Below are 26349 nucleotides of genomic sequence, written 5' to 3'. Positions count from 1 at the left end.
AACAATATTCAAACAATACTTAATATACTGACCAGTCTATGATTTCCAACATCAAGTGAACTAACTTTTTATACAGAGGTTTAATTCTTGCCACTTTCAAATCATCAGGTAAAATATTAGAAGTAATGATTAGATTTATAAAAATAATATGTGCCCCATCTTTAATGAATCTTGCTAAGATGTCATCTAGTTCTGTACTATTTGTAGAATAGACATTTTTAAGAGTTTTTTTATAGATAAAATCTTCACTAAAAAGTTTTTGTATAAAATTGTAATTTTCCACCCAATTCTTCTGATAAAGATGAAAACTTGTCTGACTGACTTGGTATTAAAAACATTTGAACATTTGGAAGCTTGTTGACCAGGGTAGACTGGCTAAACTTGTGAATTTCATTCAAAGGCATTAAATACATGTAGTATTGAATATGATTGAAGTTATTTTTTTTTTAAAAATCAGTTGTTGGAGTTTTCTCTAGGAGGAGATTGGCAAATGTCAAGTAATTTTTGTTTTGGTCCGATAGATATCAATTGTTGGCCGGACCAAGTGTCCAATAAATAATTTTTTTTCAATGAAATACATGATTAGATAATTTTTCAATTTTTATAGCAGCATGTCCTAAAATTTATTCTGTTCTTTAGTCATTGCAAACAGAAAACGTGTTTACGTGTAACTCAAATGTGTATAAAACTTGCAATCATCTTCAATTCTCCCGAGAGGTTGATAATACAATTGAGCAATATACCGTGAAACTATAGACGTCTTTGAAGCGTTTGAATTAGGTACTTAATTTGCCTATAAAATTTCGGTCTGGTAAAATGTGATTTGTTCCAGTAATATCTCAAACATTACTGGACCAAATGTCCAGTAAGTACCAGAAGACCTTGGGAAGCACTGGTATAAGTTTTACATGCAAAATGTGCTTCATAGCACTAGCAGCAGCTACAACAGATAGTGGTATAGTAAACTGTCTGGGCAAAGTGGAAAATCCATGACTTTATATATTTTTTAAAGTCAAAACTTAAATATCTAGATTATCAATTGATATAAAAATTTTAGAACTATAGATCTACTTATATCATGTATATTCATTTCGATGATGAATATTGCAATGCATGGATGATGGTAATTGAGTCACTATCTCACATTAATTATGATTGCACAAACATTAAAACCATATGGTTAAAATATCTCTAGATCTTCATTAGTACATGGATATAATGAAATATTTCTGGTTGATTCTGCAGCAAACAGTTAACACAAATTGATGTGTTTATGAGAACATGTTCTGAAAATTTCATATAGAATTTATCTATGATGATTTAGAAATCAATTGACAAATAAAATAAAAAATCAAAATGTCTCAGCTATCCCCGACCTGGCAGTTAATGATATACCCATTTTACCAACAATATTGGTAGAATAAGCAGTACTGTATATCTATAGAAAATCAATAATTTAAAAAAAAAGAAATTTTAAAGCCCAATAAGGTCTAGATATAACAGTCGTGAAATTTGAAGAATCCAATGCCTTCGTATTTACCAAACTGTCATGATATTAGATAATCGCATTTCTGATAAACTGTATCGATGACCTATAAGAATATATAATGCATAATGCAAGCATGCTGTTTAGTTTTACCTCTGCAACTGTCATAGGCATACATATTCTGTACTCTTTGAGCAACATGGTATGCTGTCGTCTTGACGTTATGAAATAAATTGATAGTGTCTCCTTAAATCCATTTGCACTAGTGTCATAATAAAATCAATGTGCCCTAAAGAACTTATTTACAGCTGTACTGTGTACAAGGGTCGACCTAGCTTCTGCTACTATTTACTCGGAATACATCGGATTGTAGAAAATAATATTCAAGTAAAATTTGGTAGGGTAAAATATTTCCGGTACTTAACGAAAAAAAAATTTATTTATGGAAGTACATTTATGATCATTGTGATATCTTAGTACATATATATTTTAAAACCGTATCGTTTCATTTCTTTGCAAAAATAGAATTCGTCTTACTATGATCTGTCCATGATTTTAACATGTACTTCTCGAGTTTCCTCGTTGGAACGAGACTTTTAAGAAAAAAATAATCATGGCGGACACCGGCGATGAAAAACAACAGAAGATGGAAGTGGACTACAGTTCCACTGTGGATGAAAAACTGCCAAAATGTGAAAAGCTTGCTAAGGTATACATAAAAATACAACTTTTAAAATGGTTTGTTAAAGTTCTCTTTGCTTCCTGTGGTTGAAATACATTAACTCAATACCGCGTGCAAAAAGAGCTTTGTCATACTGATGGGTTATACCAATGTCTCATAATTTTAATCATTTTCAAAGAATTACAAGCTAGCTGTTTCTAGTTGATCGCAAAAAAAATACCCTTGATATTTTTGTTAGGATGATGGACAAATTAAAGTTTCATTAAATGTCAATCCGAAATTCCTCTATTTGTGTAGTTCTATTACAATATAGTAGTAGATAGAAAAGAGAAATAATACGATGTATAGCATTATACAACTAATATGATTACGAGGTGACCGTTGGGGCGAGCGCAGCATATCTGAATACATTTTCAAAAAATTTATATTGAAAACAAGGAAAACTGATCTGGTTCACTGTCAATACTATAAGGTTATTGAACTTATATCGGTGAATATTGGCACGAGTTGGCTGTGAAAATGCACGAGCTTGCGAGTGCATTTTGACAGCCAACGAGTGCCAATATTCACCTATATAAGTTCAATAACCCTTTTATTATATAGCTAAAGTATTTGGTTGTTAAGTTATATCCATTTTCACTCAAACTACTCCAAAATAGACGAGAATTCATCAATATTGCCAGTGTGCAATAACAGCATGCATTTCTTAACTGTTCAATATTTAACCCGTCATTAATGCATGAAGCAAACTGATTTTGTAAATGGGGACATCATAATTTATGTACAGTAAAACATAATGCTTTAAGTAAATATCAAATACCGGCTCTGTCAAATTCGGAGGACCGTCGTCTGCCATTTTGGCTTGTTTACGTCGTTACGGTAACATCAATATTGAACGCTCATACTCGGAATGTTTCGGGCGCATACAATTTACGCAATGTAAAGTTAGCGTTCAATAAATTCTCAGGATATTGAACGCTAACATTCTCTAGATTTTACGCAGATTTTATATTAGACTATTTATTAGCTACATAATAAGTAGGATTACTGTCTTGCTCTTCTCGCCAATGTAGGAACCAGTTTAGCGGGAAATGCAACGAGCGTGTTGTGACGTAGCCTGGTAGTTGTGACGTGACTGTTTACATTTCTTTAGACAATATTTTAAAAAGAAAAAGAAAGGGGGGAGAATATGATTTTCATCCTTTCCTTTCAAATAAGAAAGGTTTGTAATACTTCAAAGATTTTTTTTTATTATTATTTTACGAATCGAACCATCCGCCATTTTGTACGAGGGACTTCTGGGATTGGCGTAAAAAAAAAATTCTTGTTAGAGATTGAGATTTAGCTCGGATTATTTCCCGCGCTCTAGTCATTAGAGCTCGCAGTACGAGCCAGCGCTCGCTATAAAGGACACAATTTTACTGTGAAATTGTAATATTTATTTAGCAGTTAATGCTATTTGTAAAGGAAAGTATAGAACTGCAACAAATTAAATGTGGAAATCTGGCACTGCACCTGTGACCATAGTCTGAAATATCTGACGTTTTCCTGGCTTTTTTATGATTTTGATATTTACTGTGCCAGTAAATATCAAAATCATATAAAAGCCAGGAAAACGTTAGATATTTCGGGTGCCAGTAAATGTCAAAATTGTAATGTGTAGCGGTCACCCAGCCAAGTGCTGATGCATGATCAAGAGAGAGACTCTACCACATCACTAGAAAAGCTAGCTCTCTAGTGAGGCAGTATAAGTTCTCTCTTATACTGTCCGCTACACTTTCCCCTACTCGGGGAAGCTTCATCCCGAAGCTTAGCGCGAGTCCTCTCTAAATGTTTAGCACCTGCTCAGTAACGGCACCCGCCGATCCCGTCGACAACCACCGTCGTCCCTGGACGAATCTACGTCCGTACCCAGAGCTCCAAAGAGACTCTACCTGAAGCAGGCCTCCTGCCAAACACTAGAGTCACTACACTGCCACCAATTTGTAATGTGTAGTGGTCACCCATCCAAGTGCTGATCACACTCGCCGTTGCTTCACTTGCGTGATCAAGAGAGACTCTTACCACATCACTAGAAAAGCTAGCTCTCTAGTGAGGCAGTATAAGTTCCGTCTTATACTGTCTGCTACAAAATCATAAAAAAGCCCGGAAAACATCAGATATTTCGGGTGCCAGTAAATATCAAAATCATAAAAAAGCCAAGAAAGCACCAAATATTTCGGACTTCTGTGACCACAATTCAATTGCCATGCCAAAAGCTGTTGATATAATATCATTATCTATTGATTATTACTAGGACAAGTGCAGTAAAAGCAAAGTGACAGTTGTGAACATTTTTCAAAGATAGAGAGAGTTGACAGCACCTAGTTTTGTACTGCACTTGTTCCCACTCCAGTGTCATCAACATTTGATCAGATGTTGCTTTTGTTAGGGCAGATTGCTTACTTGTTATACCTTTCCAGACTGTAATAGTTAGATCTACCAGTTCAATGGTGAATCCATTACCTTTGCACATTACATTGAAACATTTGTGGAGATCATTGATATATGTTACTATTTCATTCTAGCAAGGAAAGTTAACAGAGGCACTTGATATTTTACTGTCTCTTGAGAAACAGACAAGAACGGTGAGCAGTTTTTGATCAACTACATTACAAGTGCATGTAATGCACACAATTCTCTTATATTTTGAAATATGTTTTTTAATCCATTTTATGGTAATTCACTGACATGCAATTTAAATTGATCTGTCTGTCCATTTGCAGATAACTTGATGATCAATAACTTCTTAAAACTTTGTATTTGTACAATCCTTGCATGGGTAGAATTGATGATTTTTTTAATTTCCATTTGGTTAAGTAAAAAAAATTGCTATGCAAAAGAGGCACAGTTCTCACAAATGCAATTCATCTCATTAAAGTAAGTGAGTGTAATTGTGCTTTATGGATTAAAATGCAATCTTCATTACAAGGAATTTCATCAAAGATATATTAAAATGTATTATTGGCAAAAACCATCTCTTTTCAAATTTGTACAATTAATAAGTGTTCATAATGTACACGAACTTTGTAATTTAGGGAAATATTTATGTCTTGCACTTAATGTGAGAGAAAACCTCGTTTAAAAGTTATTCTTGAATTTTTACACCACCTTTATACAATACCATTTTTAGGTATTTATGTATACTTATTGTAACTGATGTGATAAGACGTATGTCGTAAGCTATAAAGAGAGTATGTTGTCTGATTTATGGAACTATCCCATATGGTTCCTCTTCCATTTTTACTGCAGGCCTCTGATACACATTCCACAAGTCGTATTCTAGTTGCTGTGGTAAAGATGTGCTTTGAAGCTAAGAGTTGGGATGCCTTGAATGACAATATTGTATTGTTTACCAAGAAAAGGGGGCAGATCAAACAGGTAAAAAGGTTTAGAATACTAAAGCCAAACTGTCTAATATTTAACGGTGTAAACCATGCCTAGAATTTAAAAAAAAAATTTTTTTTTATCAAATACTAATAGTTTGTCTATCAATTATACAGTAAAACTTATCTAATCTTGATTCTTCTGAAACCATTAAACTTGTGAGGTGACTTTAGTCACTTACATTCATGATCATGATTATATTTTCTTATAAGGTATCAATTTGAAACAGTTAATTAGGTTTCTGTTTTAAATCTATTTTGAAATTTAAGTAGAAAGTAGGGGCCACAAGGGGCCATTATAAGTTCTACTTTGCTCTTTTGTTTCAGTCTGTAACAAAGATGATTCAAGAAGCCTGCACCTACGTGGACAAGACTCCAAACCTTGACATAAAACTAAAACTAATTGATACCTTGCGAACTGTCACAGCAGGAAAGGTACACATGGATACTGTTATTGTGATACTGTAGTAAAACTAATCAAAAAACAAAGAAGATATACTCAGAGTTGATTCTTGCTGTTATCCTGAAAGTAATTGATATCGTGTGGACTGCAATAAGAAAGAGTATACTGTTCATACTTTAATTATGAATTTCTTTTTCTATCCAGTTTAGGGCAAATTTACATGTACAGGATTTGTTAATGCTATACCACTTTGATGTAGAAAAGTTATTTGAATTGACAGAAAGAAAGTTTGTTTCCTGTGTTTCTAGATATATGTAGAGATAGAAAGAGCTCGACTGACAAGAACCTTAGCCAAAATCAAAGAAGATGCTGGAAAAATATCAGAAGCAGCCACAGTTTTACAGGAACTACAGGTACAATGAAATAGGATTTACAGTAAAAACAGCTACAGTGTATTCTAGAAGTTATGTTCACTAAGAGCTGAATTATGTGCAAACAAAGTTTAGGGGCACATTGGGATGTCTGACAGTAGAAATTTTAGTTCACCTGAGTCCAAGACTCAATAATCTTATTGTGTATTATACCTATGGGATTGTGTGAGGTGTAAATAGACTTTGGAATGTGAGCTATAGCTTGAAAACCCTTTAATAGGACAAATTTATTGATTTTGCTGGAAGTATCCATTGACCAAGAATTTTAACGTATTCTAGAATTAAAGGGATAATCCCAGATAAGGGAAATAATTCGAAAGTCATGCAATAAAGAAGTGAATTACTAAAAATCTTCAGATGAAGTTTGATAAGATTTTTATTCATCTCACACATACGGTAAGCAAGACAATATGATGTTATTGTTGAACTGAAAGTCATGTGTGACTGCCAAAGATCACGATCATTCAAGGTCAAGATCAGATTTGCCACAAGTGAATATTCCGTGGTTTGGGGCATGATATTTCAGAAATGCATTTTGTTTGAAACTTGAATTCTTGGTCTTAATTTTTAAATGGCTAACTAGTATATGTGATAAGAAATTTTATACCCGGTGAACTAAAAGATCAATGTCAGTGCTATATGATTCAGAAATGTCATTTTCATGTTTCACAAGCACATCTTGTTTGTGGTTTAAGTTGCCCTACATTCTTTAAAATGAAGTAAACCTTACTTGAAAACATTTTCAGTGGGATCCCTTCAAGCCCTTCCCATATCAAGTTCTTTCATCGAGTATCTACATTTATTTCTTGTCATATTTCATTCATTTTTGCAGGTGGAAACATTTGGATCAATGGAAAGGAAGGAGAAGATTGAGTTCATTTTAGAGCAGATGAGGCTCTGCCTGGCAAAGAAGGATTATATCAGAACTCAGATTATCAGCAAGAAAATTAACACCAAATTCTTTGAAGAGAAAACCACCACAGTGAGTAGATCTAAGATCTAACAAAAGTGCATTAACTTGTGTCCAATTTCAGAGAAAGACATTATATGTATGTTTTTATGATCTTTCTATTTTTATTTTCATGTTTGCATCCTTTCGTTGCCAAAAAATGTCATGGCATTTAGTAAAACTGACTTATGTGTAGACACTTTGTATTTTAAAATTACTGGTAGTTGTAGTGTAAATCACTTATTTTCACAATAATTCAATTCCACTTGATCTTGCTTTGAATTTTTCGTCTAGAGATTATTTTTGTATGTGATCAATATATGTTCATATACAGGTATACATGTATATACAAAATTATTCAACCTCATTTTTCATGTCAACACAATCTCACAAATTCACAAAGTAAAATTCTAAAGGTGATTTTTTACAGTACATGTATATCTTTGTTAAAATTCATTCAAAAGCTTCACATTTTAAACACGGGTGTACGTTAAGTTCTGTCCTCTGAATACAGTTTGCATTTGTTATGTAGGAACTGAAGTTGAAGTACTACCAGTTAATGATAGAATTGGATGAACATGAAGGCTCCTATCTGGCTATTTGTAAACACTACAGAGCGGTGTATGAAACTCCAGAAATCAAAGATGATAAAGACAAAATGAGAGAGGTGAATTTTTTTAAATGTATTTTGAAGGGAATGAAAACAGGCTGTGAACTTTTCATATCAAGGTAATAAAGTTCAGCATAGTTTTGTGTACTTGTATTGTGGTGTGACTACTTTTTCCTGAATACCAGTTTCTGCTGTTTTGGGGGATGTGGTAGACCATAAAATCAAGTGGTGTATACAGTTTTTGTTCAGAAAAAAAAACCCAGTTAGACTTTCTATATATCAATGAAACTTTTTTTTAAGAAAATAATTTCACAGCATTTGAGCATCCAGTGATGCTCATATTAAAGAATTTAACCTTTTCAAGCTCTATGTTCATACAGTTTCAAAGTTTAACGTCAATTTTCAAAATTATTTACAACTTTGGTAGATTGCTACTCCAAAATCTTTTTTAATGGAACCCTCCTTAAATTTGATTCCATCATCGAATTTGATTTCATCATCGAAAGAGTTAAACACTCTCAATCATTTTTAATGAATTTTTGTGTGTGGTTTTTTAAAGAAAATAAATTTAAAGTGTTTTGTTTCCAGATAAGAGACCAAAAAAAATGTAATAGAATGAAAACATTTTTTTATTTTCATAGATATTCTTTTTTCTATTTTATTTTAAAGATTAGAAAATCTATCCAAATATGTAGACATGTTTTATTGGGTATTCATATGCATCAAATAGAATAAAATTTGGACTCTATTATTCTGAGAAAAAAGATCATATAAAAATATTGGAAGTTATTATTACTCTTTTGATGGTGATATTATACTCTATACGAGATGCAAAAATGAGCCATTAATTAAAATTTTGATGTATCAATCCACCTTGGTAGAAGATGGAATAATTCATTTATCTGTATACCAAATCAAGGATTTGCTCTTTGAATAATTGCACTCATACTGGACTGGGGGGAAATTTAGTGCAGATGTCTCTGAAATAAACATTACATGTATTTATTAATTTTGTTATTGTACAGGCACTGCGATATGTGGTATTGTATCTGATTCTGGCCCCTTATGACAATGAACAATCTGATTTGATCCATCGAGTAAAGGAGGATAAAAACCTAGAAGAAATCCCTGTATACAAGTAAGCATAGAAGAAATCCCTGTATACAAGTAAGCATAGAGTTGCTACATGAATGCTCTAAATGAAAGTTGATGTACATTGTACTTGCTATCTTTCACCATTTTTTAAACAGTTCTTGTTGTCCATTGTCAATTTTGTTTCCTCTAATATGTCATACTTACCAACTATGAATATTTTATTTGTTATGTTTTGTCACTCAAGTGACTTATTGCAATCTGTTTTTGTCCATCATGCTTTAACATTTGAATATTTTCCATTTCTTTGATATTAACTAAGTGATCACTAAGGCTCATTTACTTTTTTTTTGTAGATTTTTGCATACAGTTTTGCAATTTTCAATTTTCAACAAAATCTGGATTTTTTTTTTAATAAACAATGAACTAATTTTTCAGAGAACTTTTGAAATGCTTCACAACATCAGAACTGATTAACTGGAAACAGTTGTGTACCACATACGAGAGTGAGCTGAAGTTCGGATCTGCTTCCAGTCCTGCTACTCATGTGTTCAATACCAAGTTGGAGGGAGGGGCTAAGAGATGGACAGATCTCAAAAACAGGGTAGTGGAACATGTAAGTGGCTCAAACAGTTTTTAAGATTCATCAAAAAATGCATGTCTGCCATTGAAGTTATGGTTTTACAAATAAAATTGGGTGAAAATATGAATATTTACATTCCAAGATGATTTAGCTAAAATGTAAACATTTACATTTTTTATTAACATGATATTGCTATATTCAAAATGTTTAACCTAAAATTCCCATAATACACATGTAGCTTTTAACAAATCTTACATATATAATACAATGTATATCCCAAGTAAACACGATATTGACATCACAATGCTGCATTAAGCAATAACATTGCTATCACAATGCCAATTTCAATCAACAGTCATGCTTTTGTTTCAATTAAGTTAAAAAATCTGATGCAACTCTAATATTTATTCTGAATTGGATCAAAATGTTGTAGAATCGGAATTATAACAATGAAAAATAGCGTTTTATTTTTGATATTTTGACTTAAAATGGCTACCGGTATTTTTCATGTACCAGTAGTATTTCTTCTAGAAACCATCAAGTGTTGGCTGGGACAAACTATGTATTTACAAGATTTATTTTTCCTGTATACAGATGTTTAGAAGAATTGATTTGTCCAAAGCTGTGCTCTTATGTTTTATGGGGGAAAAAATTCACAAACATTATGAGCATTTGGGTTTTAGATTGCCGTGTCTGGCTGTAAATATTGGAGACAAATTTTGATAAACTGATTTTGACAGGATCTTTTTTTATGAAATAAAATAAATTAATTATTTCTTTAAGCTTTAAAATTTGTGAGTTTTCAGGGGCCCAGAAAGGTTGTTATCACATATATACTCCATAATGTATATATAAGCATTTATAAGTACTTATTTTAATTTTTTTTTAAATGTCTATTATGCTGATATTAACAAAGTGCTTACAAATTTGCATATGTTTCAAAAAATCATTTTTAAATTGGCCTATTAAGTATCAATTTGCTAAAACATTACATTTTTAGGTCACCTGAATTCATTCAGGTGACCTATTGCTATCTGTTTTTGTCCGTCGTCGTGCGTTAACATTTGAACATTTTCAGCTTCTTCTCTGAAACCCCTGAACCAATTTCAACCAATTTTGGCATATAGCATCTGTGGGTGGAGGGGAACAAAAATTGTGAAATTCGTGGTCCCTGCCCCCCTGGGGCCTGAGGGGTGGGGCAAAAACTATCAAAATGAGTGTAATTTTAAAAAATCTTCTTTACTCCTGGACATCAAGAAGCCAAACTGTGGGCATAATTATAATGAGCGTTGAGCCCTCTACCAAAATTGTGAAATTCATGGCCCCTGGGGCAGGGGTTCTTGTAGCTGCAATAATGTAGTCCTATCCAATTTTTTTAAAATTCTGACGTTTTCGGGATAGGGCTACAATTCCATAGGATCTCCGTAATGGTGCAAAATAATTTTATGAATAACCGATAATAAACTCTGTGTATTAGTCCCAAATGTTGTATACACCAAAAGGAGTACCAACTTTGTGCTCGGGCATGTCTAATAAAGGTGTTTTTCATTAAATACAATGTACAGCATGCAAAATTCTTCGTCTGCTCCGCCATGCTTGTTATCGCGAGATCTCGTAGGTGGATCTAATGAAAAACCTAAGCATTGACAATCAGCGCGAAAATGTAGTTACTCGAGCCACTTCAACAAAGAAAGGAAAATCATATTGTTGCAGAAAGAATTTACACTCTGCTGTTCGGTTTTTAACTTGATATTAAATTCAAACCTTTTCAATACCGACGAAATAGCTTTCGCCTCCATACTTTTCCATTGATGTAAATACTACCTTATATGGCATATGCAAATGACTTGACAATCGGAAGTTTATACTTCATTACATCAAACATGGCTCACAAATATGAATCGAGAAATTGGAATTTATCGAAATTGTTGAAAACGGTAGAATAGAACCTCACAAATCTTAAGTTGCAGGTTGTAAATTTATATATTGACTAAGAAACATAGGATATCATTTTATTTACGTAAAGAAAGTCAGGAAATGTTTAGAATGAGCGCAAATGTTGCGGGAGTGAATCACTCCCGCATTTGCACCATTACGGAGATCCTAAGGAGTTGTAGCCCTCTCCTAAAAAAAAAAAATAAATAAAAAAATTAAAAAAAAAAATCAGAGAGGGCTACATTATTGCAGCTAGGGTTCTTGTGTTAGGGTGGGGCTTTATTGGTCATATAGTGAAAATGTAGAAATTCTTTGAAAATCTTCTTCTCTGTCTCTGGGTATTAAGTAGACAAACTAATAGCATGGTAATGATGAGCAAGGATGCCTCTTTATACCCCCCGCAACAAGTTGTGGGGGGGTATACTAGAATCGGTTTGTCCGTCCGTCCGTCTGTAGACGCAATGGTTTCCGGGCTCTAAAGCATTATCCTTTCCACCTACCGTCACCATATCATATATATGGACTACCCATGGGATGAAGATGTTCCCTATCGATTTTGGGGTCAAAGGTCAAGCACACTGGACATCGAAGTAGCAATATGGTTTCCGGGCTCTAAAGTGTTATCCTTTCCACCTAGTCACCATATCATACATATGGACTACCCATGGGATGAAGATGTTCCCTATGGATTTTGGGGTCCAAAGGTCAAGCGCACTGGACATTGAAGTAGCAATATGGTTTCCGGGCTCTAAAGCGTTATCCTTTCCACCTACAGTCACCATATCATATATATGGACTACCCATGGGATGAAGATGATCCCTATGGATTTTGGGGTCAAAAGGTCAAAGGTCACGCGCACTGGACATTGAAGTAGCAATATGGTTTCCGGGCTCTAAAGCGTTATCCTTTCCACCTACAGTCACCATATCATACATATGGACTACCCATGGGATGAAGATGTTCCCTATCGATTTTGGGGTCAAAAGGTCAAAGGTCATGCGCACTGGACATCGAAGTAGCAACACTCAGAAAAGAGGTAGTTTATACCTATTACCAACACCCTTTGGGAGATTGGGGTAAGCGGGGGGTATTCTTAGTGAGCATTGCTCACAGTACCTCTTGTTAAAAATTGTGAAATTCATGGCCCCTGGATCAGGGGTTCTGGTGCTAGGGTGGGGCTCTATAAGTCATATAGTGAAAATGCATTATTTCTTTGAAAATCTTCTTCTTTGTCCTTGGGTATTAAGTAGACAAACCAATAGCATGGTTATGATGAGCAAGGATGCCTCTTTCAAAATTGTGAAATTCATGGCCCCTGGGTCAGCGGTTCTGGTATTAGGGTGGGGCCCTATTGATCATATAGTGAAAATGCATTTTATTTCTTTGAAAATCTTTTCCTCTGCTGCTGGGTATTAAGTAAACAAACTAATAGTATGATAATGACAATCAAGGATGCTTCTTTCAAAACTGAAATTTATGGCCCCTGGGTCAGGGGTTCTGGTGCAAAGGCGGGGCTGACCACATAGCTATTCAATGTTTCTTCCATCCAAAAGTAAAATTCTTATATTTAAACACAAACCTAATTCAAACATTGGAAGGTTGTTACATGATACTCAGGTGACCTATAAGGCCCCTGGGCCTCTTGTTAAGAATAAAATTCTGAAAGTGTTCCATCAAGTACACAACGAAGCAGTACTGCTGTACAAATGTATATTGTTAACTGCTGCAATTAATCCTGATATATGATTATATAAACTTCAGAATATACGAGTGATGGCCAAGTACTACACAAGAATAAGGACCAAGAGAATGGCAGAACTTTTAGATCTGGCAGACTCGGTAAGTTTTTTCACACCTATTTATTTATTGAGATTTGATTTGTTGAACAGGATACTTCACTATAACATTAGTTGAACAAATGCATCAACATGATGATTCAAATGTGTTGCTAACCCGTATGTTGGGCTTTATTACTACTTTTAATTTTACATTACTCTGTGAATGGTATGTAGTCTTAGACAATTTTCATTTGTTTATACAATAACATGCAGGATTTACGCTACACATTGACACTGTATATTTAACAGGAAACTGAGGAATTTCTTTCCACTCTGGTGGTAAACAAGACAGTACAGGCCAAGATAGATCGTCTGGAGGGAATAGTGCATTTCAGTCAGCACAAGGACCCCAGTGATATTCTTAATGACTGGTCATTTAACATTAACACTCTAATGCAACTTGTCAACAAAACAAATCACTTGATCACAAAAGAGGAAATGGTTCATAAACTACACTAGTGCTAAATTTCTTTGTACATGTAAATACTTCCTTTTTTTTTATATATGCAGTTTATCAGAGGATGGCTGTGTTGTGATATATATATATATAAGGATATTTCCTTTATATGCCTTCGTACATTTCTCATGATTTGAAATTAAAATTGATATCATACTTTCGGTTGTCATATTTTTGTCCAAGTATGAATCAATGAATTTGAATTTCAGAATGGATTCCTGCTCACGCGGAATTACATCCTGGTTAGATTTGATACAATGTTGTAGAATACAAGACAAGGAATGGCTTGTAGGTTGGAAATGCCACATGGTTTCCCTGTTTACGGTAAAAAGAAAAATTTAAAAAAAAAACCATTGATTAAAATCAGATCCTTTGATCCACTCGCAAAGATCACTCCTTGTGTAATGATCTATGTGAGCAGATCAAAGGATCTGATTTTAATCAGTTTGAAAAAATCTCCCTACACCTGATAGCAAAAGTAAACTTTTATGATCAAAGCTTGTTCATTTCCTGTAGGTAAAACATTTTTCATGTGCACGTTGATGTGAATCATCCTATGAAATCTATGGGATAAAGCATTCTCTAGTTATTTGCATTACACACAAAACCTACATGATAAAGCATTCTCTGGTTATTTGTTGCACAAGATTCATTACACACAGAAAACCAGTGTATTTTGATTGTGACATTGACCATAGATATACTGATCTGTCGAGCCATAAGGATCACACATATGTTGATGTGTATCAGCCTATGAAGTCTGAGGGGTAAAGTGTTTTCCAGTTATCCATTACACAAGATCCTTGACACACATAAAACTTGTCTGGCTTGGTAGTGTCTTTGACCTTCTGAGCAATATGGATCATCTGCAAAATGCAATCGGATTAAAATCAGCTCCTCGATCCGCTCCTTTATTTTTGTTGTCGCTACACGAGTGTCAGATCGAGGAGCTGATTATAATCAGATTGCTGCAAAATGATGTGTACCGAAGTCTACCAAGTACAAAGTAACATTCTCCAGTTATTCATTGCACAATATAAAACCTGTCTGGCCTGGTAGTGGCTTAGGACATATTGACCTGCCAAGTACTAGGGATAATGTGCACATTGAAGTTGATTAGCCTGCTATGTACGAAATTGGAGAAGTAAAGCATTCTTTAGTTATCCATGGCACAAGATCCATTACATATATATAAAACCCCTGACTGATTTGCTGAGCTATTGGGATCACATGTATCAGCCTACAGTTATATATCTGTGAGGTAAAGCATTCCCCAGTTATCAGTTGCACAAGATGTGGGAGACTGACATGTGCAAAAAGATATACCCTTCCTTCTTTGGTGGGAGTGCCATAAAAGTCTTCAGATGCAATTTGTCAAAAGGATATGCAAGCATTCTCACATAGTGTAGCTTCAAGTTTGCACCCATCAAGAGCCACAGCAAGGTGCCAATTTAAGTTTTATATGGGAAATATGCTGGAAAATTCTTTGCATATTTTCTCAAGATCCAATTGTCAAATCACAACTCCATCACTCATTGACTTGAAGGATGTTCTGTCCATTAAACACATGTCTCGTGTATTAAATACCTGTATAAAAGAAAAAGTCATATTTTGTATGTCCCTTTACTTTCCTATAAATGAAAATTTAAATTGGTCATAGCAACTTGGTATTTGAAATGTTAACACCTAACCAGGAGGTTATGGACTTGAGGCAGTTCACTCATGCCTTGGCTACTTTCAACCCAACATGTAACCAGAGATGTTTGTAAAACACATATGCCACCCATGGTGCAAAATTGAAAAGGGTTATACACACACATCATTTAATTGATAGTTATTAGTAGTATCATTAATTCAAAATATTGAGCAGACAATATCTTCCTATGTCATGAGTGGATTGACCATGTGACCTAAAAATCAATAGGGTTCATCTACTCCTTATGCTGTACCAGTGTACCAAGTTTGTTGTCAATCAAGCAAATAATTCCTAAGATATAGGTGACAATATATTACTATGTCTAGTTCAACTATTGACCATGTGACCTCAAAATCAACAGGGGTCACCTTCTCCTGAACATGTACCAGTGTACCAAGTTTGACGTCGGTCAAGCAAAGGGTTATCAAGATATTGAACAGACAGTATATTCCTATGTCCAGTTTGACCATGTGACCTAAAAATCAATAGGGGTCATCTTCTAAAGGTATACTAGTGTACCAAGTTTGATGTTTGTCAAGCAAAAGGTTCTCAAGATATGGAGCTGACAGTATATTCTTATGTCCACCTTGACCTTTGACCATGTGACCTCAAAATCAATAGGGGTAATCTTCTCCTGAAGATGTACCGGTGTACCAAGTTTGATGTCTGTCAAAGCAAAGCCTTCTCAGGATATTGAACAGACAGTATATTCCTATGTCCAGTTTGATCCTTGACCATGTGACCTCAAAATAAATAGGGGTCATCCTCTCCTGAAGATGTACCAGTGTACCAAATTTGATGTCTGTCAAGCAAAGGGTTCTCAAGATATTGAACGGAGAGTATATTCCTATGTTCAGTTTGACCCTTGACCTTTCACCATGTGACCTCAAAATCAATAAGGGTCATCTTCTTCTAAAGATATACCAGTGTACCAAGTTTTGATATCTGTCAAGCAAAGGATTCTCTAGACATTAAGTGGTCAGTATATTCCTACGTCCTATTTGACCTTTGACCATGTGAACTCAAAATCAATAGGGGTCATCTACTCCTTAGGATGTATCAGTGTACCAAGTTTGATATCTATCTAGCAAAGCCTTCTCAAGATATTGAACAGACAGTATATTCCCATGTCCAGTTTGATCCTCGACCATGTGACCTCAAAATCAATAGGGGTCATCCTCTCCTGAAGATGTATCGGTGTACCAAGTTTGATGTCTGTCAAACAAAGGGTTCTCAAGATATTGAACGGACAGTATATTCCTATGCCCAGTTTGACCTTTGACCATGTGACCTCAAAATCAATAGAGGTCATCTTCTGAACATATACCAGTGTACCAAGTTTGATGTCTGTCAAGCAAAGGGTTCTCAAGATATTGAACAGACAGTATATTCCTATGTCCAGTTTGATCCTTGACCATGTGACCTCAAAATCAATAGGGGTCACCCTCTCCTTAGGATGTATCAGTGTACCAAGTTTGATGTCTGTCAAGCAAAGGGTTCTCAAGCTATTGAGCGAACAGTATATTCCTATGTCCAGAGTAGATTGACCCTTGACCTGAAAAACAATAGAGGTCCTCTTCTACTCATAACCAACCCACATATGAAATATCATTATCATCAAGTGAATGGTTCTCAACGACAGGTGCAAACCAATATGCCCCTTTCTTTGAAGGGGGGCATACAAATTGGTAGCAACTACTCCTTCACTAATCTCAGCGAAATTCGTCGAGGCTGGATATTTGGTCTGACGCCACTTCCAGAAGAGGCATCACTCCAAATATCCAGCCATGACAAATCTCACTGAGATTACTCCTTCACCAAATGCTCAGCATTTAGAAGTGGAAGTTGTGGGCATTTTGGATGCGATATTAAACGTGAAATTGCAGCAGACATTGGCACATTACAGAATTCTCACTGCTATGGCCTCAAGTACATAGGTAAAAATTTGATGCAATATACCTACATGTCTCAATATGAGCAAAATATTCTTGAAGGGACTTTAAAAACAAAAAAAACAATATATGCTATCCATCTTGTCAATCTAGTTAATGTTCTTGAACTCGTCTCATGGTATATGCAATGGTGCGAATCTTGTGGAATGATTTAGAGCGCGACACACCAAAATACTTAGCAAGCGTTATCATTAGTAAACAGATGTCATAACTTATTTACAGAAACAAGTGTCTGCACTTTTGTGGCATGTTCTGTTCCACTAAATACTGTATCTAGTTCTTCGCAATCTCTTAATCCAACACATCAAAATGGCTACATTTCTGATATAAACTGTAGATTCGGAGTACAGTGGAGCCTCGGTAATCCGGACGCCATTAATCCAGATGCTTCACCTTCCGGACGATTTTTCTAGGGAACGGAATTTTTATACATTATTTTGCATCATTAATCCGGAAATTCGCGTTCCGGATCCGGACGGTCACTTTTTACTACAAAACGTTATAATGCATTGCAAATTATACCGTTAATCCGGACGGTAATTTTGTTTAGGGAAGGTCTGTGTCAGACAATTTTAGCAAGGCGTAAATTATAAAGAAAACAAGCCACACTGTCTAATTGAAGCGATTACCTGTACCCTGTCAACACCTCCCTCCAATTAGGTGGTGTGTGATGATAAGACTGTATTCTGGTTCACTAAATGCTGGTTTCATTATTTTTTGATGCAACATCACCAATTTTCATGGCTGTGCCAAACCATAACTAAAATCAATCACGAAACAAAGAGAATTTTTTTTTATTTTGACCGTTTTCAATGTACATGTATTGAGCTGCAAATTAATCCAAAATCTTCCACAGCTTCTTTCAAGATTGCATGATGATGCATAGTATGGTTTTTTGGTTTTTTTAATTAATTTTCAGCTGAGCATCCAGGTTTCCATATAGGATTCCTCTTCAGCTCAATGTTTCTTTTTCTTTTATTCAGAATCATGACACTTGCAGAGTATATCTCAGCTAGTCACCAGCAAAAAAAAACAAAACTCAAAACACAACAAACACATGAATAATCTTAACTTCATGGTTTACTGATGGATGCATGCATACAACATTCAGACAATAATAATTAATTCTCAATGAAATTCATCATTAATTGAAACAATACACAAAATTTTCAACAGATGGGATAGAGAAAAATTTTGACTGTGCGGTGGAATGTTCTCCAGGACTCTCAATAAAATTGGTCCCAATTCTTATTAAAGGCACACCATGTAATCACAATCATTCACAGGCATTAATGTACGACTTGCATTTTCAGCAACAACACAATTGAGCTGTAGGTCCCCTGGTCGTAAATAGTGGACGTCAGACGTCCCAAATATTTATGGCTGGGGAGCTACAGAACTGCAACTATACATTTTGTGCAGACGTCTACAGAAAAAAATTGGTATATATCGAATATACGAATAGATTACAATAAAGTCCATGTTAACATTACCTCTGTGAGATCAGATACTGGATTAATTATTATGCACTCATCACAACCATTCTCTAGTACTGCGGTTCACCCATGGTATCAAGCGCTATGATAAAAGTATCCTTTATTAAGAAAGGACGGTTCATGGTATATCACATTCTATAATCTGGTTAGAAACTTGTATACATTCTATAAATGAAATAGCTAAATTTGGTGCAATTCTTTTTGGATTCATGTCTTTGTCACATTGTATAAAATTGTTTATCTCGGGAAAAAAATTACGAAATTCTAGCTATGGCATCATTGTGTCCGAGTTTGTACTTTTCCCCTTGCTTCCACTATGTAACTGTGTTTACTTATGGGTTATTGTAGACCAACGTCTTGTAATTTAGTATGTGTAATCTGCAAAATTTTTGTGTCCAAGAGCCCAGAAATTGTTCATAGATAAAAGCATATGAAAGAAAAATATGTCACTTCTTTACATCAAAAATGCAGATTTTTCAGATTAATCTGGTTAACTTGGTGGATTAAAGCTTGGTTGCCAAAAAAGGTAAAGTGACTTATATGTCTTTAAAATTTATCTTTAAAAAACTTGAAAGTAATCTCTAAATTCAATTATGTATACATCATCATCTTGGTATCGTAAATCACTTTTATTTCATGTGCAGCAACAACAACAAAAAATTCGCTGATTTCCATAACTCTTTGTTTCATAATGTGTCATCACTTCACATAAGCTTTGTTGTGAATATACACATTGTCATGAATAACATTCAAACGTTCAGTTTAAAATTAAGTAGCAAACAAACTTTTTACTACCGTTATAAATCCATAGCAAAATATAATATAGCTACTCACTTTGGAACTCGGCAAATATCTTTCTTTTTTTTTAAACTTGACAAGTTCACCTGCTAGTGTACAATATCCATGTAATATAGACCTGCAAGTGTGGTAAAGCTTCAACATTAACCCAAAGCTCAAGACCTACTAAATGATCTACATCAACGCAAGAAATTGTAACAATGTCTACAGGCACTAAATATAGTATTCGTTGACAGATCACAATACTGAAAGAACTAAATGTTTACTAAAACATGGCAAAAATCAGAAGAAAGATTTTTTCACAGAATTTTCAAAAACAATAACACTACCCTAATACTCTTTGAATACTAGTACACAAAAATTCAATTCAAATCATCAACCATGTTTTTCATATAAACTGTACATGCATTTTCAAATTTCATTTGATGTATAAAAAGAATCTTATCTTTATTAATTTACATATCTTGAGATTACTCAAGATATAATTTATCATCTATTGCACAAATGCAAAGAATTAGTCAATCCTAAGTTAAAAATCACCAAAAAAAACCACAAAAAAAAAAAAAAACTGACAATATGTACAAAGATAAATTACATGTACAACAAGGTTTAAAATAACGACTTAAATATGTACATCATAAATGTACCCATCTAAAAATTAGTAAACATAAATATCTTTCTCTTTCACTGAACTTTAACATGGCAAGAAAAGTCTCCTTTATTTCCATATCCTATATTGTTGTTCATGTAAATTCTAGCATTGCATTGCCATTCTTTTGTATGTTGAGACTAATAGTAGTAGACAAATTTCAACAATTCAGAATTGCATAGTACATCTGATATGCTAATTTCAAAATATTGTATAAAAATATCTTTAAATATGAATTCCAATCTTCTTTAAATATTTTTCAGTCAATATAAACATTTCATTCACACATATTCCTTAGAGAAGTATGTTTCAATACCAGCATTCATTCTCCACATTTCTCACTGTAATCACATCTGCTGCTCCGAAATGATTTTTGAAAAATTAACAAAACAATAAAGACACAAAGTGTGTTTTGGTAAAAACAAACTTAGCGTGCATCACTGTACACAACACTCTATCAACAGAATGCCATAATGGTTATAATCAACTATTCTTGAAAGGATAAAAGTCATTTTCCATTCTAACAAGTTTGATTTATTAAGAAACATTGGTAGCAAATAAGTTGTAGCACCATTTAAACAGAATTAAATTTTCTCCAAAAATGTATGTCACATTCATACATCTGAAATGAACACACTTCTACACAATACGGGAAAATTAAAACAAAAAGACAGAAAAAACCCGTTAAACGTATCATGGAATGAAAATAATGTATATCAAAGGGGATTTGAGCCATGATGTCTTGGAATGATTTTTTTCAAAGCAAATAAGTTGGGAGGAAAGACGGTTCACATTGTGAGCAAATAAAAGTAGAAAATAGATTACTGAGAAAATAATGCATATAAGCTATACATATAATAATTGTAAAATTCAAAGGATATCTTCATCTGGAAAGTAGGTGAAAATCAATTCTCGTATAAAACTGAACCCATTATAAACAAAATGGAGAAAAACATTTAAATAAGAGGCATCTTTCACACTTTTAAATTCCATTTAAACTTATCTCCGTTGCCATTCATTCAAGCATTTTTGGGATTTCATCTCCTAACTATTATAAAGGACAATAATAACATATAAAAATTGGTTCAACATTACAAACATCAAAATAATTTTCAACCCATTATAAAAAAAATCGAGTTTGACAAGTCCATCAGACTTGTCTGTTTTCTCGCCATCAAAACAACCTATGGTGTAATTTTCTACCTTCTCCAAAAGTCAACAAATCACAATGTCGGTGGATCAGGACAGCGTGATTTTGGTACGAGATATCACAGCTAGACATCATTAGTCCTCCAGGTGGTTTCCTTTCAGTCTTCGTCACCAGTCTCCTGCGCTGTAAGAAAAAAAAATAGCAAACTTTAATGAACAATCCATCACTGTTATAAACATTTTTTTTCAAATACATTTCATATATTATCAGTTACAACTACAGCTACACACGTCTCAAAAATATTTCTATTCTTTATCAATGCCTAACGCGAACAGTAAGGTGAATCTCATAAAACTTTTAAATCTGTCATTGTGACACAGTCTTGTAAGACGAAACAAATTCTAAAGAAATCTGCGGATCTTCCTACCACCTGTGTAGACACATACTGAACTGTATTCAATAATATCTTCTTTATCCGCATACTTACTACAGATGAATGAAACATATCAATGAATCTAAATCTAACAGCTACAAATTTGTACTTGAATCCTGTCAAAACATTTGTTGGAACATAAAACATAACATACTACAGAGATATATATACTGAGAATGAATACGTCATGCAAGAGTTCATAATCACATGTCCTTCTGTAGAACTTGAATGTATATTTGGGAATTCTATATAATGATTTTTTTCTTTCTCTTTACTAGCCAAGGGATCATGCAAATAAACAAAAATCTAGCAATATTCCTGCACCAAACAATATCTTATGATTTCACAAGAGAAAGTATTTCTGTGTCTTCAAGAGTTTTTGTTTCCATGCCAGTCTTTTATTGTCACATGTAAATCAGCCCAAACCACTCAAAAATTCACATTGTTACCACAAAACACCATGATATAGTGCTAACTAAAGTGTTTTGAAGAAAATACAAAATGTAATAAAAACAAAGTGAGTGAGTTTACAACAATCAGCTCTTAATGAATGTAAGTATTTATAGTGTTGAATAACCAAACTTGTGTGAGCATTTTAAAAAAAAAGTTTTCTCCCCAAAGATTTTTCAAGAATCATATATCAAGATGAAATAAAAATACTAAAGATATCTATACATGAAACGTCTCTGCCTGAATTTCAGCCACCCCCAAGCCCACCCTACCCCCTGGCTCCACTCCCTTTGGATCAATTACCTTGGGTATTAACGTTACTATACATGTTTGTATCAGTCATAATATTGCATATATGAAGGTTTATGTTAAAAAAAATAATGAAATTACAAGAAATTAAAATAAAAAATGAATTATATGTGACTAGAAAATGCACATGCTGCAAAATACACCCTTTCAATATATTCAGAAATGTAGTACTATAGTAATAAAAAAAAGGATTAACATCCAAATAAATTAATCATTGGTCCAAAAATGACTCGGCCACTGCCAGTGCTCTTTCAACAGTTTAAGAAAATTATACTATCTAGATGACTTTTAAAACATCAAATTGAAAAATGTTTTCAAGGTGACAACAGATAACCTGATAAACAACCTTTTAACTTTGGCACCAACACCATAAGGAACGTGTGTCATGTTTGATGATCATGTACCGTTATATCTGACCCATAAGGTGCTGACAGATGAGCAGACGGACAAACACAATGTACCAGACTGTCCATGATGAAATATAAAACTCTCCTTTTCTTTGACCCCCACCCCATTTTTCGAGCCCCACAAATATGACAGATTATGAAAATCTACATCCTTTGACCTGCCCCATCAAATAATCTTCAAAGATAATGGACTTAATTAAAAAATGAAATGATAAAGACTTTAAAGCTTATGTAATTCTACACCATATGACCCATCCCATCAAAATGTTGAGTGCCTATACCAATGTCCCCTTTAAATTGTTTTCTTCAACCAGACTGAGCAGTGGTCATACAACATCAGACACACTATTAAACAAACAGTTCAATTACTACAGTAAAGGGGGATCTAAATTCAGAGACGTCAACCATAACCTTTTCATCCAAAAAAAGAGGGCTCATAATTCAGAGACGTCAACCTTAACCCTTTCATCCCAAAAAGAGGGCTCATAATTCAGAGACGTCAACCACAACCCTTTCATCCCCAAAAAAGGGCTCTAAATTCAGAGACATCAACCACAACCCTTTCATCCCCAAAAGAAGGCTCTAAATTCAGGGAAGTCTTTCATCCCAAATTAGATTAAGTACAAAAACTCTAACAAAACCCTTTGTCAATTATATTTTCTCATCTGTAGTATTTCCATTTCATCAAATCTTTCCAGGAACATTAAATTTTGTCCATTTATTATAAGTGTTTATCATCTGACATGAAATTTTATGATCTATAAACTGAACATGCAAAGAAGACTACGGTGACACAAAATGTGATATGAATAAGGCAACTAATATATTGGTCAGAACTTATTATCTGCCCCTGAGTCAGCTGAAAGAAAAAAAAGTGATGTATGCATAGATGATCTTCAAAAACTACAGGGGAAAAAAACAGATATAAAAGTTTAATACTAGTGGAATGAAAGTGATATATTGTACATGAATGTCAACATCAAAATAAGAGTGGCAGTTCTAGACAGTGGAAATAAAATAATTCTGTCAAAAACCTTTTTTTTCTAGAGAGCTACAGCCAATATGCATACTATCTATTCATTAATTGTCTTGTTCAAATGCAGAGAGAGATATGATTTTCTTTGATAGTTAATAAGTTCTAGTTATACAGTACAATTAATATGAGGCCACTACTTACAGTCCAGATAATTAGTAACGACTCTTTGAGGGCAGCACCGGGTAAGTCTCACGATGCGCTGGGCTGGGGTAGTGCCGTGAGTCGTGATAGGAGGGAGGGGCGTAGTCTCTCTCACCCTGCCTATAGTTTGGGTCCCCTTGACTGCCTCGATAATCGTCATGGCGATAATCATCACGGTACTGATGTCCACGGTGATAATCGTCACGGCGATCATTGTAGCCTTGGTTTACCGCCCCATTGTTACCATATCCACCATTTGCACGACTAGGATGAGAGAAGGAAGAGGTCTTTTTTGTAACAAATATTACAGTTATAACATGATTATTGGTTTTGGATGTAAAAACTAAATCCCATGTCTCAAAATAATGAAAATGGCTATTTACTCCCTCCCTCTCCAGTTAAACCACTATTACGGGAGTGGTGAATGTAAGTGACTTTAGAACAGGAGATATTCGACATTCCCACACACTATAACTTAGTACAACTTAACCCGTGTATGCATAGAAAACATTTAACTGCTCAAGATGGTATGACCAGATTGTGAAACATTAGTTGAAATTGTGTAATTTAATTATGCTAGTTGTGGTTACTGGTTACTAGTAAATTGCCTGGCATGCACACTTAGAGAAAGACTATCCTGAGAAAACTAGGACGATCCTGAGAAAACTAGTATACAGAAGGTTGAATGGCAATCCATTCTCAAATTGTACATCAGTGTGCACGCTAAAACATAAATGATATATTGTCTCACCATTTACAAAGGCATATTATATACTTTTGATATTTATTAAGGAATATGAGAAAATACCCTGTAAAATGAAAAGGTTCCACATTTTCTTGCAGGCTGGTGTATGATAAAATATTCTAAATCTGAGTGATTTAGTGTAATGATTTAGTGTAATCAGTTAATCAAGGATTTTAAAAATTCTTGAATTGCATAAAAATTTGAAGATGATAATCATAAGTCATCCAAAACCAAGTTAACCATTTCAACATTAAGGCGATTCTACAAGTTGAGTTAGATTACTAGAAAATAGGGGTGAAATGATGCATCGCGATGAGGCCGAATCGCGATATAGTGGTCTCGATTCGATGTTCAATTTATTCGGGGTCTGATTCGGTTCGATACGGTTCTAAAATCATAGCACACATTGCTTTTGATAACACGGTTTCTGATTAGCCAATAGAATTGAAAATTGCCCAATCAACATATGAGTAAACTTTGCTGTATCAAAATGGACACAGTCGAGTTGAAAAATGCACCCCCAATGTATAAATCCTGGGTATGGCAACATTTCAGCTTTAGGACAAGTGATAAGAGTGTTGCTTTATGTTAAACGTTTTTACATTATGTAGAATTTATTTGTAGAGAGCAATAAATACAATGAAACATAAAAAAATCTTAGCATTATAAAGAATTTGGTACATGCTATTGTATCGAATCGAAAATCATAGAATCGAGACTAAAGTATCGAAAATCGAATCGAATCGAGAAGGTACTGTATCGTTTCACCCCTACTAGAAAACACATTTAACCAGGCCCTGTTATCAATTACAATTGTACATGTAATTTAATTATAAAGTGCTTCTGTAACCTTTGCCAAAATGACTTAAAACTGTCTAGGCATTTATTTTACCATCATATACCACTGTCCCATTTAAGAAGTTGGTAGGTTACTAGGTTAACTACTCGAGTGCCATCGTAAAACCCCACAACCATTATCTAATTTTGACCATAATGTTGTGACCACTGCCAAGTTGACATACTTCAAAACAACTCTGTAGGCTAAAATTCCTTCACACATCACATCATACCCATTATCGGGTAACATTTACAACGAGAATGTTTAGTGATTTTCTTTTTTTTGAAAAGTTTGAAATCATGTTGCCTTATTTTTTTCTCAATTTAAAGTTTACAGTTTACACCTAATTTACTTTAT

The 26349-nt window shown here is 34.2% G+C and overlaps 4 protein-coding genes across 8 annotated transcripts in view; 2 read left to right on the top strand and 2 right to left on the bottom strand.

The window, feature by feature from the left end:
- Positions 1-1858, bottom strand: part of LOC125669235 (cytoplasmic phosphatidylinositol transfer protein 1-like) — a 33126-nt gene extending 31268 nt beyond the window's left edge. Inside the window, exon 1 of the mRNA XM_048903676.2 lies at positions 1640-1858. Within this exon, the coding sequence (XP_048759633.1) occupies positions 1640-1687 (48 nt within the window). The 5' untranslated portion in view covers positions 1688-1858. The remainder of the gene's footprint in view (positions 1-1639) is intronic.
- The window catches only part of LOC125651404 (uncharacterized), a 90986-nt gene that overhangs the window by 31406 nt on the left and 33231 nt on the right, over positions 1-26349 (top strand). The window lies entirely within an intron of this gene.
- Positions 1901-14048, top strand: LOC125669234 (26S proteasome non-ATPase regulatory subunit 12-like). Its single transcript, XM_048903675.2, has 11 exons — positions 1901-2195; positions 4736-4795; positions 5460-5588; positions 5921-6028; positions 6305-6409; positions 7260-7409; positions 7909-8043; positions 9012-9124; positions 9517-9694; positions 13359-13436; positions 13685-14048. The coding sequence occupies exons 1-11, from the start codon at positions 2100-2102 to the stop codon at positions 13892-13894; spliced, it is 1362 nt and encodes a 453-aa protein (XP_048759632.1). The 5' UTR covers positions 1901-2099; the 3' UTR covers positions 13895-14048.
- The window catches only part of LOC125667916 (prominin-1-like), a 59974-nt gene continuing 52222 nt past the window's right edge, over positions 18598-26349 (bottom strand). Inside the window, exon 25 of one of the 2 annotated variants that reach the window (XM_056163398.1) lies at positions 18598-21816. In XM_056163398.1, the coding sequence (XP_056019373.1) occupies positions 21801-21816 (16 nt within the window). In that variant the 3' untranslated portion in view covers positions 18598-21800. Of the gene's footprint in view, positions 21817-24385; positions 24674-26349 lie in introns of those variants that run through there. The other variant, XM_056163397.1, reaches the window with a different exon arrangement.

This window comes from Ostrea edulis, chromosome 4 (genome assembly GCF_947568905.1).
Source record: "Ostrea edulis chromosome 4, xbOstEdul1.1, whole genome shotgun sequence".
In the NCBI taxonomy this organism is placed as follows: Eukaryota; Metazoa; Mollusca; class Bivalvia; order Ostreida; family Ostreidae; genus Ostrea; species Ostrea edulis.
The sequence above is the reverse complement of the archived record's forward strand: the minus strand, read 5'-3'. Positions and strand labels throughout refer to the sequence as shown.